Here is a 14820-nt window from a genome sequence, read left to right as displayed (position 1 = left end):
CCTATGTTGTAATCGCTTTTCTGTGGCCTTGGTGGTAATGAGCAGGGTGCTTGAGTTCATCCTAGCTTGCATCTTCTCATGATGTAACCACCTTTCCTGACCTTGGTGGTGATAAGCAGGGTGCCTGAGTTCTCATAACTACGCATCCACCCGCACGCCAGGTGCACGCTCTAACAAAGCTTCATAGAAAATCTTGAGCCAATCACGTGAAGACACAAGCAGTGAGCGAATGCTTTCAGAGTATAATAGATAACATTCCTAAAACACAACTCAGAGTGCGCGTACTCTCGGCATCATCAGAAGTGGTGTCTTCTTCTATTCTTCTCTTTCCTTTCCTATTTTATATATCTTTTATATGATCTACTATAATAAATGACTGAAAAGACAACTGTTAGCGTTCTGAAGTGTTTATTAGAAATTTCCATTACAATTTGGCGTCCCCTGGGTGGGCCCTATGCGTCTGATCCTCGGACGACGGAACACTCCCAAGGCTACGGTGCGGAGCTGAGAACTTGGACGAGAGACCAGGCCATCAGGGCTCACCGAACCAGTAAGTGATAACTTTGCATTCTTGTGTAAAGAAATTAGTGGAAACAGTATTTAAAGAATGATACAAGAAATGGACAGAGATTTGTCCTAGTATTTAAAGAATGATATAAGAGATGGACAGAGATTGTCCCAGTCAAGGAAGACTGATATAAGAGACGGACAGAAGTTTGTCCGAGCCCAGGAGGACTGCTAAACTGTGGTACCATCAATATGTTTGCAGACAACGGATAAAACACAATTTTGAGACAATAAACTGCGAGTAGTTTATTGGGTTGTGTTAGAGAATTATCCGCCTAAGTGACGACTGGGTAATCGCTCGCCTACTTGAGGAGGGGAAGTACGGGTGCGTGTTTCGACGGATTCACGTTCAGCGATTCGTGGGAATTGAATCTTGCTCCCTTTGTTCTGTGTGAACAACTGGCCCGTCTGGGGAACGGGATAGAGAGGTTCGATCGCGAAAACGCAAAGACACACCGGTGTGCACGCAAAATATTGATGAATCAACAGAGTACTGTCCTCCTCCAAATTCTGAAACAGAGAAACAGCTTTTGTACACATGCGCGAGTTGTCTTTGAGGTTGTTGTGCTAAATGATACCTACTTTGGTTTAAGGCAAATGTCAGATAAATTGTTTACTAATAAGAACACACCTAAAATATTATTGTGTTGCATTTTTGGACATAGTCCAACTTGCTCTTCTTGTGATTCTGAGAAAAAAAAAACTCAGCCATTGTTGTCATAACCTATTGATATAACAGTGTACAATGAGGAACAGAAACAGTAAGTTAGGGAAAGAAAAGAAAAAGCAAGTAAGTGTGAAGCTACATGTGCTATAATAAGAATTGGCTGTTCCTATGACAGCCCAAACATCCAGTTTATGAAATCCTCGTATGGCGAGGATTATTTGGCACAGTTTGATATATGGGTAAAGGACTTAGGATTCCCTGAAAAGGGCAGTTTTAGTCCCAGGCAGATAGGACAGTTAGAAGAAAGTTGAAACAGAAGGAAAAAGAAGAGTCTGCAGATAATGTTAAGTTCTTAGGGGACTGGAGGGCGTTTTCTGCATGGAAAGAAGAAACACTTAAGAGAGAGTACAAAAGAGAGAAACGACAGGCAGGGCTCTCACCCTCTTCTCAGTGTTTGAAATTTCAGATGGACCCTGACCTGGAGTCTGCCCCACCACCCCGACACACACTGCCTCCTCAGCAAGGCGGAGCATCATTCCCACAAGCGCCTCACCCACAGAGAAGGGGAGAAGTTGAGACGAAGGAAAAAACTGAGCCTCTGGAATCTCCCCCAGCCTACCAGCTGCCTCCAGCATCAGCACCTCCCCTCGCTTCTCCATCACACATGAGATCCGGTCTTACATATGGCGATGGAAAAGATACTCTCCTGGACCTGACCACGTGCTCACCAGTGGGTCCACAAGGCTGTAACCTAAAGTGTGAAGTTCTTCATCTTCCAATGGTGGAAGTGGCTGGAGCTGATGGCGTGCTTTTAGTCCACAGACCCTGGATGACAGCTGATATCAAGGAAAGCATGGCTTCTCTTCCCAATGTGAGAGAGGTAGGAGGAAAGAGATTTGGTAACGAACTGTTGATATTTTGCAGAAAATTCCGACCGACCACCCATGAACTTCGCTGCCTAATCATGACCAAGATGGGTATAGATTGGAACAAAGTTTCCAAAGAGTGGCCGGAAGCTGACCAGCGAATGACTACACCAGACTGGAGCACGGCTGGCAATAGTGAGTATAGAGATACCATCACTGCTCTCTGTGCTCGTCTGGATAGTGCTTTTCCTTTGAACATAGACATGACTAAGATCAGTATGTGTAAGCAAGAAGATGGAGAAGTGGTGTCAGCATTTCTCACCCGTCTCACCGCCACGCACGAGAAAACAGTGGCCTGACCAGACCCGTGAACCTGGCTGCAGTGGAGGGCACTCCTGAGCCTCACCAAGATCGAGCAGTACGCTGTGCATGCAGAAAAGCTGCTGAAAGAGAAGGAGAAGACAAAGTCGACACAAAGAGACCAAGATCTACACGCTGCCACTCTCACTCTTTCCAGACTGTTCAGCCTGGAGAAAAAGGAACAAGAGGAGGAAGAGGTCGAAGTAAGGGCAGAGACAGGACAACCTGGAGTGACTCGTCCTGGATAAAAGGTGCAACCTGCTACAACTGCAATCAAAAGGGACACATTGCTCGAAATTGTCTCCACAGTAACAGGCAGAAGCCCCGTGAGGAGTACAGCAAAGCAGACTGATGGGCAGACTCTGGGAACGGGCCCCACACAGAGAACAGGGGAGGTAACAAACACACACACCTGATGATACACATACACATAGACAGGAGCATTCACATAACGTTAAACACATTAGTAGCAGCACCTGCATGCAACAGCAAGACTACACAGAAATGCCCGATACACCAGTCCAGATAGATACACCTGAAGTTGCATTAAGTTTGTTAAAATACACAACTACTCCCTTTTCTAAACTCCCTTGTATGCCCCTCACTGTGTGTGGGCATGTGTTAGTCTTTCTAGTAGATTCTGGAGCAGGACACTCAGTGATACAACATGGGGTACTTCCAGTAGACCCACCGCTCAGCTCAAATTCTATTCAGACGATGGGCATCTCAGGACGACCTGTAACCGAAACTTTCTCAGTCAACCTCCCATGTAAAAGCGAGGGAGGAATAGTTACGTCCCACTCATTCCTCATCTCACATACATGTCCAGTAAATTTGTTAGCACGTGATTTAATGTGCAAATTAGAAGTAAATCTCACATCCACTCCAGATGGACTAACTATTGAAGTAAGTGAAATGTGCGGTGTGCAGTATGGGTTTGGAAGCCCCCTGTATGTGTATGTCTGGCAGCTCTGCTCAGATCAGTTCACACAAACTCCAAAACACCTTGTACAGCTCGCATACTTGAACACCTCATCAGTTGACACAGATTATATGAAAGAGGAAGATTTGCATTGTACAGCACATGTTCACCAAGGTCAAGATGTAGAGTTTGAAAAGACTTGGTTTGCAGACCCCCATGCACGTGAAAGATTGACCCTCAAACTATGTATTGGTCTAAACATTATTGCGCTGTGCAGGTCCATTTTACTCATTGTCCAAACAGCTGCATCAATGCTCATCGCAGTGTTCTCAAACATGTTATAAGCAGCCTCAGAACAGAGGACTATGAGGTTGACTGCTGCCAACATGATTTCTTAGACATCATTAATTCTATTCCCCATGTCTCATTAGCAAGGCCACGAGCCACCCATTGGAAAGACGTGGGGAAGTGGGTCAGGAAGTGTGCAGTCGATGGCAATGAATGGTCCCAAACAGAGGACCCTAGTGTGTTGTTTTGTCAAAGGCTTGGGGTCTACAAACAGTAATGCTATGTGTGTGCATGTTAAGCACAGCGTAATACTAGCCACTGATGACCAGGGTCCTGGGGACCCCAGCCATAGTGGCCTGTTTGTCTCTGTTTCCACAGGCATAACTCCAGCAGAGGTGCACCCCAAATTGGCGGGAGTTCCAAATTCCGTTTGGGCAAAGGGTAAACGTGATGTGGGCCTAATAAAGAATGCTGAACCAGTGGTGATCACCCCCAAATCAGATTTCAGTCCTAAACAGACCCAGTACCCACTCAAACCAGAAGCAACTGCAGGTATAAAACCGGTCTTTGATTCGTTGCTGAAGGCAGATGTAATTGTCCCTTGCCAGGACTCTCCAGTGCGCACTCCTATTTTTCCAGTTAAGAAGGAAGAAAACCGTCCCAGCCCGATGAGTGGAGGTTTGTCCAAGATCTGCAAGCAGTCAATGCTGCGGCTGTCCCGCACACGCCTGACGTCCCTAAAGAGCGCTCTGCAGACCACACCCACTCTGGGACTGCCTGACCCCAATAAACCATTTGTTCAAACTGTCGATGAAAAGAAGGGTTTTATGACCTCTGTTCTTTTGCAGAAACACGGGGATAGATTGAGACCTGTAGCCTACTTCTCCAGCAGGCTGGATCCAGTGGCGACTGGACTTCCTGTTTGCCTGCATGCAGTTGCTGCAGCTGAAAAGGCGGTAACTGCCTCCAGAAATATTGTGGGGTATTCTAACCTCACCCTTTTGGTCCCACATGCTGTCTCCCTGCTTCTGTTGGAGAAAAAGACGTCACATTTGTCAGCACAGAGATGGTTGAAGTATAACACAGTCATACTTGATATGCCTAACATCACTGTGAAACGTTGTACTGTTCTGAATCCTGCCTCTCTTCTCCCTACAGAGGACGATGGAGAGCCACATGACTGTGTTGCTCTCACTAATGATTTTTGTTCCCCCAGGGCAGACTTAAAGAGCGACCCTTTGGAAAATCCAGACATGATCCTCTATGTGGATGGTTCAGCCTCCAGAGACCCAGAGACGGGAAAGAACAAAGTAGGTTTTGCCATAGTCTCAGATCACGAGGTCCTCAAGGCGTCGTGTCTGCCCTCAAACCTGTCAGCACAGGCCGCAGAGCTCTGTGCCCTCATTGAGGCATGCAAATTGGTGGCAGGGCAATCTGTCAATATTTTTACAGACAGTAGGTATGCATTTGGCGTTGTGCACGATTTTGGCACCATTTGGAAACATAGAAATTTTCTCACTAGCACAGGATCTCCCATTGCACATCATAAACTGGTCTCTGAGTTGTTGGATGCTGTTCTACTCCCTAGAGCTATTGCTGTGTGTAAGTGTGCTGCCCATACTAACAATACTGATCTTGTGTCTCAAGGGAATGCCAGGGCGGACGTGGCAGCTAAGTGTGCAGCCTCGGCTTCCAGTTCACCCTCTAACCTTGCCTTTCCTCAGGCTTCTACCCCTTGTTTACAGCTAGCGGACCTTCAGAGCACTGCCATCCAGGACGAGAGACGAGTCTGGAAATAGGCAGGCTGTATCCTTGCAAACTTGGTCTGGGTTTGTCCCTCGGGCTGTCCCTGTCTACCAAAATACATGTTCCCTTTCTATTCAAAATTGGCACATGGGCTCACCCATGTGTCAAAAGGGGGGATGGTAGCAGAAGTAACAAAGAGATGGTTCACAGAGGGGTTTTCAAATTATGCTGCGAAATTTTGCAAGCAATGCTTGATATGTGCACAACATAATGCAGGTCAAGGTATCAGACTAACTCAAGCAGCACACCCAATACCAGACAAACCATTTGATCACCTCCAAATGGACTTTATTGAACTGACACCTAGTGAAGGGAAAAGGTACTGCCTGGTAATAGTTGACATGTTTTCAAAATGGGTAGAAGTATTCCCCACAGCTAAACAAGACTCAGAGGCGGTAGTCAAAGCACTCCTGAGAGATGTAATTCCTAGGTGGGGTATACCTAGCAAAATCTCAAGTGACAGTGGAACACCATTTGTTAATGCAGCCCTAAAGAAAATAGGAGCATTCCTAGGGATAGACCTGAAACAACATTGTGCCCATCATCCTGCCAGTGCAGGAGCAGTAGAGAGGGAAAATGGGTCCCTTAAAAATAAACTAAGCAAAGCTTGTGCAGAAACAGGGCTAGGATGGACAAAGGTCCTCCCTGTAGTACTCACACAAATGAGGATGCAAACTAGGCCTAAACATGGGTTAAGCCCATTCGAAATTCTGTTTGGACGAGTACCCAACACGGGGATAGGGCTAGCTCAAGGAACACTGCCGGACACCACACTGTGTGATGATGCAGTGTTGAATTACTGTGCAATGTTGTCCTCTGCTTTGAAATCTATCCACAAACAGGTAAAAGAAGCACTTCCCAAACCCGCTGAGGGACCTCTGCACGATCTACAACCAGGGGATTGGATCGTGGTAAAGGACTTCCGACGAACCAAGTGGAACAAGCCACGGTGGAACGGCCCATTCCAGGTCCTGCTCACGACCCCAACGGCAGTGAAAGTCACAGGCAGAGTGATGTGGATCCATGCTAGCCACTGCAGGAGGGTTCCTGAACCGGCTGAGCAGGAGGAAAAGGAAAGCCTAAGTGACCAGACGCTGACTAAAGCTCGTGAGGAAGAAAGGCATCACTGCATGGAACAGTGCGAGTATCACATCAATCACATACGCACCCTCAATAGGGAAGAGTATTTCAGTGTCTAGCCGATAGACAAGTCTTAGGGTTTTGAGTTTCCTCCAAGTCCTGGTGAGGTGGGACGAGGGCTGATAGGGCGTGCCTGCCCTCTGAGCACCAATACACGTCAAGAAGGGCAAGGGTTAACTCGGTAACATCATTGAGGCACTGAACAAGATGCGCAAGGTTGCTGAACAATCATAAGCAGATGAACATGGAGGAGTTGAAGACAGCTGATTGTGTTGGTTCAGTGGATGGAAGACTCTGATTCTATCCACCATACTGGTCCTGGGCTTAGCGATTGTGATGCTATGTTTGCTCCCTGTTTTCTGTCAATGTTGTATGTCTGTGTTTCAGAGGCAGCTGACAAATATTGGTTACCAGATGGTGAAAATAGACTCAGACGACTTGCCTGACTGGCCTCCAAACTCACACGAAGACTATAACCCACCGTTCGATGACATCAGCACAGTTGACATGAAACTAGTCCTGACTTAAAACACTTTCATTATGATTGTTTCCTGTTCTATTATTCCTGATCTATGTATATGGCTTGCTAGCATTTATTTAAGATGTCTGTCTTATAAAAACAGCCTTAGCATTATCCCTGTACACTCAATGACGTGTTAAGTTGAATCTCTCTGAGAACTCTTATCACTGAAACTGTGTACAGTTCTTTTCTTTCCTTTTAGTAATTTATCCTATAGGATAAAAAGGGGGGAATGTGAGGGAATTTTTAATGGATGAACATTATTATTCTCTGTGTTTCTGTGTGTTGAGCTCAAGTGGCCTATACTGAGAAAGATGTTTTTTCCTATGTTGTAATCGCTTTTCTGTGGCCTTGGTGGTAATGAGCAGGGTGCTTGAGTTCATCCTAGCTTGCATCTTCTCATGATGTAACCACCTTTCCTGACCTTGGTGGTGATAAGCAGGGTGCCTGAGTTCTCATAACTACGCATCCACCCGCACGCCAGGTGCACGCTCTAACAAAGCTTCATAGAAAATCTTGAGCCAATCACGTGAAGACACAAGCAGTGAGCGAATGCTTTCAGAGTATAATAGATAACATTCCTAAAACACAACTCAGAGTGCGCGTACTCTCGGCATCATCAGAAGTGGTGTCTTCTTCTATTCTTCTCTTTCCTTTCCTATTTTATATATCTTTTATATGATCTACTATAATAAATGACTGAAAAGACAACTGTTAGCGTTCTGAAGTGTTTATTAGAAATTTCCATTACAATTTACAGGACACTTTTTTGATGGAATAAAAATGTGTTCTGCTCTCTTCTAGCAGGGTCCATTCATTTGGTTTGATAGCATACAATATTGTTAGCATATCACTTATCATACGTTTATTACGTCATTCTACCCAGTGGAGAATGAGTGTTGAATATGGTTTACGATATTGCTTGGTTGTCAAGACAACATGATGTCACACGTTGGAGCTGATGCAAATATTCAATGAGAAACTTTTCTGATGTGCATGCACAGAAGCATTTTTTTGTTCGGTGGAAAAGAGAAAGACGCGTTGAATGCCCGAAAGGCTACCAAAACTTCATTAGATATTCTTCATGCATATTTACAAGCAGTGGCTTCAATATATTTACAGCACTCATCTTCGACTCGTTCAATATCATGCTTGTTGAATGGAATACACTGTGTGCCCAATTATTAGGCAAGTGAGTACGCTGACCCTACCATTATTTCTGTGCATATTTTCCAACCCCAAGCTATATACACTTGAATGCTAAATGGATTGAAACATTCTCAGGTGGTATTTGTGTAATGAGGGAGGGTGTGGCCTAAAGTCATTAACACCTTATATTAAGGTGTGTATAATTATTAGGCAGCTTCTTTATCTCAGGCAAAATGGGCCAAAAAAGAGATTTAATAGACACTGAAAAGACAAAAATTGTAGAATGCCTATCAGAGGGATGCAGCATTCTTGAAATAGCTAAGCTATTGAAACGTGACCACAGAACAATCAAATGTATTGTTGCAAATCATCAACAGAGTCGCAAAAAACATGTGGAGAAGATGCAAATTAACTGCAAAAGACTTGAGATGAATTGAAAATGAAGCTATCAGGAACCCATTATTCTCCACCATATTCCAGAACTGCAACCAACCTGGAGTGTCCAGAAGTACAATGTGTTTGGTGCTCAGAGACATGGCCGAGGTAAGGAAGGCTGAAACACGACCACCACTAAACAAGATTCACAAGTTGAAATGTCAAGATTGGGACAAGCAAAATCTGAAGACAGATTTTTCAAAGGTTTTATGGACGGATGAAATAAGAGTGACTCTTGATGGAACAGATGGATGGGCCCGTGGCTGGATAACTAATGGACAAACATCACCACTTCAACTCAGACGCCAGCAAGGTGGAGGTGGGGTACCGGTATGGGCCGCTATTATTAAGAATGAGGTAGTTGGACCATTTCGAGTTGAAGATGGACTTAAAATCAACTCCCAAACCTACTGCTAGTTTCTAGAAAATACATTCTTCAGGCAGTGGTACAAGAAGAAGTCTGCATCATTCAAGAAGGCCATGATTTTTATGGAGGACAATGCACCATCAAATGCATCCAAGTACTCCACTGCTTGGCAATCCAGCAAAGGCCTTAAAGATGACAGAGTAATGACACAGCCCCCTTCCTCACCTGACTTAAACCCTATTGAGAACTTGCGGGGCCTTCTTAAACGTGAGATTTACAGTGAGGGAAGATGGTACACCACTCTTACCCCTTTTCCACCAAATCAGTTCCAGGGCTGGTTCGGGGCCAGTGCTGGTTCACAACTCGTTCAACTTGCGAACCAGCTGAGAAGCAGTTTGCTTTTCCATAGCTCGGGGTGCTTTTTTCTCTCCGTGCTCTTGTGGAAGGTGGTCGCATTCTCTCCTTCTCCCTTCCCTTATCTTTCCTGCTTCTGCTGTCTCGTCTATCTAAGTGTCTATATTCTGAAAGACTCTCTCTGCATTACTCTCCGAACTAAAAACCATGGAATTGATAAACTGGTCTCTTCATGCAATTGACACAATCTTCTCGACGAGAAGCCTGGGTTCAGGGGAACCAGCTTGTCCTGCCGGAACGTTCGCAGCTGGCTATACAATCGATGCATGGGAGAAGTGGCAGGTCGTGTGCCTGGTGGTTCTTTCTGTGGAGGACATTGAAGACATCTACCTATTTGGAACCATGATTACAGGACTTTTGCTGATTGGATTAGGCATTGCCTTGGTTTATCAAGGAAATCAGAAAATGGTGACAGCTGTTCAAAGCCCCATAAAGCTGCCTGACATGATTGAAGCAGTGGGCAGAGCTGTCGGCACTCAGACTGTGGCTATTCAAAACTTGACCCGCAACGTGGATAATATCTTGGAGAAGCTTTCGGCTTTGCAATGGAAATTAGATTGTTTTGGAGACCAAGATGGACATGGACATGTGGCGTAGGCATGGAAAAGAATGCGTCTGCTCGCTAAGACCAAACAAATTCCAATCTTATCTATTTAGGCTCCCTAGCCAGCATTGGCCTTGGCAAGGTCGTTGCTGGGGAAACAATTCCCCTGGAGAACACTGCTGTTAGACTCTCTTTTCGAAATTCCTTCCCCCACTCCCCGCGGTCACCGCTTTTCACCCCAGTGTGACAAGTGGGTGCGTGACCAGCGCCCTCATGGCTGCAGGAGCGGATGGCTGCTTGCTTGTGCTGGGTTACCTCTACCTCCTCCCCTCCCCCTCCACCCCCCACCACCCCTGATTGCCCCCCTTCCCCCTCCACCCCCCACCACCCCTGATCGCCCCCCTTCCCCCTCCCCCCCAAGTCCTGTGTCATGATGTAAAATGTACTTGTGTTTTCTTGTGCTTATGTGCTGAGGTTTTTTAATGTTCCCACACTGTACTCCCGCAGGACCATAGAGTGGGGGTGTTCTTTTTTTCTCCTCTCTTTTCCTCATGTTCTCTGTAATTTCTTTTTTTCCCTGTCTTCCTGTACTGTCCCCCTCTGTAAGGACAGGTTGCTGATCAATTTCACTGGTAAAACAGTGATAATAAAGGGTCCATTCCATTCCATTCTTAAGGGGAGTCACGCCATTACATCACTGTATACATCAGTTACGTCACTGCGTTTGCATAAACCTTGGCGCGAACATCGAAGCAACAACAACACGGAGAAGAAGAATGTCCCTTTTCCACCAAAGCAGTTCCAGGGCTGGTTCGGGGCCAGTGCTTAGTTTGTGTGGTATACTATACTGAGCTTATGGGCTTACCATAGTTTCATGTGTGTTCATGTGATATGCACATGCTTAGACAGATGAGCCAGAGAGTGCGAGCCATTACCAGCATGGTATGTTGTATCAGTTATGCAAGTTATCAGTAAAGGTGTTAAACGTGTGCAACTGTCTCGTCATTAATACACCACAGTTTGGAACCGGGTTTTCTGTTTCCACTGACAAAGAACTGGCTCTGGGCCAGAAAAACCGGTTCCAGGCTAGCACCAACTCTCTGCTGGGCCAGAGGAAAGAACCGTTTACGTCAGCGGGGGGGCGGAGCTGTTAAGACCAACAACAATAACAAGACCGCGAAAGATCGCCATTTTTAAGCGACGAGAAGCAGCAGCTGTACAAACGTGAAGTCATCCATTATTATTATTATTATTGTTGTTGCTGCTGCTGCTGCTTCTTCCGCGTTGTTTTTGCTTCGATATTTGCGCCAAGGTTTATGCAAACGTAGCGACATTACTGATGTATACACAGGGGCAGATTATGGGGGGTCTGGGCCCCGGGGCCAGGAGTTCGCAAAGGCCCCCCCCCACACACACACAAAGGCTACTGAGGTCACAAACTAGCAGAGGGCAACATGTGAATGAAGTAAATAAAGTGACATGTGAACATACTGTATGTTTAGAACATTAAGGCATACAATGTTAGTGATTAAAGATATATGTATTGTGTCAAGAAGTTAACAAGGAAACTGATTAGGACATGTCAATAATTAAGCCGTACCTAAGGAATAATTCATTCTAGGCTATATATGTTTTTTCCTACTCTTCCTTCTTGCAAAGTCATCCACTAATTCATCAAAGTTAAGCTGTTGGACCAACTCTGATTCAATTGCCAGAAGAGAAAGTGAATTCAAGCGGTTTTGGCACATTGTCATCCTGAGTTCATTCTTAATACGAGCCAGTCTGGAGAATGAACGTTCCCCTTCACAATTTGTAATAGGCAGGGTCAAAAAAAGTCTGAGTGCTATGTAGACATTTGGAAAAGTGGACTGTAGATCCAAATCCACCATGGTCTTCAGCATTGTACTTGGGCATTTTTGATTTTCTGACATGAATGATTTGTATTGTACAAGTTCATCTGCCAGGCTCATGTCCAAATCTGTGGGATATGCTGCAACAAGTGATTTGGCCCTTGAAGTGAGCTCACTGTTGGACATATTGTCAGGCATGAAAAGAACATGAAAAAGATTGGTCAAGTGTGTGTATGCAGTTAACTGATGGTTAAGACAGGACACAAGTTTGTCAATTAGAACACTGAATGTTTCAATCCGAAACTTTTCTTTTCCACTAAATTCAACACCTGGCTCTTCACTTTCATCAGCCATACGTTTGCGCTTCTTTGTGCACTAGAGGTCATGCCTGTAGTCTTGGGAGACTGAATGGGTAACATTTAAAGCTGACCCTTCAAAAAGGCGAAATTGTCTCTCTGTTCTGCCACAAAGTCATGAATTGAAAGGAGAAGCCGTGTAGCCGTGTGTATGTCAATGTTATGTTTCTGCAACTGCAGACTTGTGGCTTGGAACTGCTGCAGTATTGTATCCCAAAAGTGTGCCATGAAGGCTATCTCTAGGGTGTCCAGCTTGCCACAGAGTGCAGAGGCCTCGCTTCTAGTTTCACGTTTCTCCTGTGAATCTTTGGAAATATTGTTCAGTGCCTCTCTCAATTGTGGATAATATTTCCAAAAGAGCCTTTGTGGATTCAGCTCTTGAACTCCAGCGAGTACCTGACAACGATTTCAATGTGAGTTTCACATCTGTATCACGAAACACCTTTCCCCACCTGTGTGTTGACGAGGTACAAAATGTGTATAGTGATTGCACAAAGTCAAAAAAATGACCAGCTTCTGGGCAACTGTCAACAGCATTGACACCAACTAAATTCAACGAATGTGCTGCACAGGGGACATAACAAATTAATGGGTTTATTTGTTTCAGATGAGCTTGGACTCCATTGTACTTTCCTGACATATTACTTGCATCGTCATAAGACTGGCCTCTACAGTTAGTTAAGTCTAGGCCCAGGTTCTCCACCATAGCAACAACACACTCAGCCAAACTGCTCCCACTATGATTTCCAATAGGCTCAAAAGCCAGAAAACGCTCAACTCCTTCTCCACCATTATTTACAAACCTGAAAATAAAAGTGAGTTGGTCCACATGAGCAAGGTCTGGAGTGGAGTCAACTATAACAGAAAAGTATTTGGACTCTTTAATCTCGCTGATAATTGCTTCCTTTGTTCTTTCTCCCATTAAGTGGATAAATTCCTCACAGATTGTTGAGAGGTAGGACACAGAGCCTTTGCCCTTGCCTCCAAACCTTTGGGGATGGTCGGCTAGAAAAGGGTCAAATTTGGCCAATGGTTCGACAATGCCCAAGAAATTACCATTGTGAGGTGATCCTAGCTGCTCATCGTCTCCCCTGAAAGCAAGGCCCCTCTTCCCCAAAAACTGGATTACAGCAACAACTCTTTTCAAAACTTCCCGCCAGTATTGCTTCTCTGCATCCATTTGTTTGACAAGATCAGAATCAACTCTTCCTGTGTTTTTGGAGCGATTGTGTAATGCTAGCATGCAAGCCCTATACTCCTCACTCCTCTCATGCTCACCGATACGCTCAGAATGTTTCCAATCAGAAAACCCGTGGACAAACACATTGTGCTTACTTGAAAATAGCTTGCAAGCAAAACAAAAGATGCAACCAGTTGAAGGGTGTAAAGTAGCCACTGCCTAGTCACAGATTGGCCATTAGGTAGAGAACATTTGAGTAAGGAATTTGTGAAACTCCTAGTCATGCCCCTCATTGTCCTATCCCTACTTGAGGCAGGGTACTTTTCACTTCGATTTTGAAAAGCAGCTGCTCCTCTACTAACCAGAATCGACTTGGCTTGTTCAGTAATGGAACTTGGCCATAAAGCAGGGTCATTATCTGTTTCACACTAGGAGTTTGAGCCCCCAGCTTCTGGTGTGATACTGTTCTCGGTGTACCCCTTCTGACTTGACAAGACTTTCTCAGGCGATGCCTGGTCTGACAGTGAGTCTCCTGTACTAACAAGAGTGCAGTCTTGGTCGGTTGTGGTATTTGGCCGTGAAGCAGGGTCATTGAGTGTTTCACAACTGGAGTTGGAGTCCCAAGCTTCTGGTGTGAAACTGGGCTCCGTGCACTCCTCCTCACTTGGAAACACTTTCTCAGGCGATGCCTGGTCTGATTGTGGGCCTGAGGCCTGAGCCTGACAGGTCGGGTCTACGCTTGATTGGGTCTGTGAGGGCTCCTGTATGATCAAGCCAGTAGTGATCTCTTCATTGCTACAACTCGGGCCACTGATGACATTATCAATACTTGAATCTTGAGGTTTGTCGAAAAAGTTAGAAATCAGAGGCACATTTAAAAAAAAAAAAAAAATCGGCCTGCTTTGCCTCCCTACTTTTTTTGGCTTTTCGTTTTGAAGCCCCACTTTTTTGTTTGCAATCCATATTACTGATGCCAAGTGTAATGTGGGAGTGTTATATCTATTGGATTTTCACTGGGACTTCCTAAATTTCTCACAACTGATTATAATAACAATAATATACACACACACACACACACACACACAATACAATAATTAAAGGCAATGAGCCTTTAAAAAGGCTTTGAACCTTTGAAGGTGCAGTGTTGTTTCTAGTAATATAATATAATATATAATAAAGACAATGAGTCTTCACAAAGGCTGTTGGAAATGCACTAGCCTTTTACAAAGGCTTTGAACCTTTGAATGTGCAGTGATGTGTAATATAATATATAAATGGATATAAACCTTTAAAAAGGCTGTTGGATGCTAAACTGCTGAACAAGTCTGGTTGAACAGGCTGAACACAGAGCAAGTTGTCAAGCTGAACGGTCAGAATGTTGTGAAGAGT

General features: G+C 44.9%; 1 protein-coding gene across 1 annotated transcript; it reads left to right on the top strand.

Annotated features, from left to right (window-relative positions):
* Nucleotides 1-542: 542 nt before the first annotated feature.
* Nucleotides 543-2511, top strand: LOC132864803 (uncharacterized). Its single transcript, XM_060898223.1, has 2 exons — nt 543-550; nt 1701-2511. The coding sequence occupies exon 2, from the start codon at nt 1701-1703 to the stop codon at nt 2457-2459; it is 759 nt and encodes a 252-aa protein (XP_060754206.1). The 5' UTR covers nt 543-550; the 3' UTR covers nt 2460-2511.
* Nucleotides 2512-14820: the final 12309 nt, after the last annotated feature.

The sequence above is a fragment of the Neoarius graeffei genome, chromosome 17, assembly GCF_027579695.1.
Source record: "Neoarius graeffei isolate fNeoGra1 chromosome 17, fNeoGra1.pri, whole genome shotgun sequence".
Classification (NCBI taxonomy): Eukaryota; Metazoa; Chordata; class Actinopteri; order Siluriformes; family Ariidae; genus Neoarius; species Neoarius graeffei.
The sequence above is the reverse complement of the archived record's forward strand: the minus strand, read 5'-3'. Positions and strand labels throughout refer to the sequence as shown.

Coding starts and splice junctions, on each gene's coding strand:
- LOC132864803 (XM_060898223.1), top strand. CDS start 1,701: ATGGACCCTGACCTGGAGTCTGCCCCACCACCCCGACACACACTGCCT.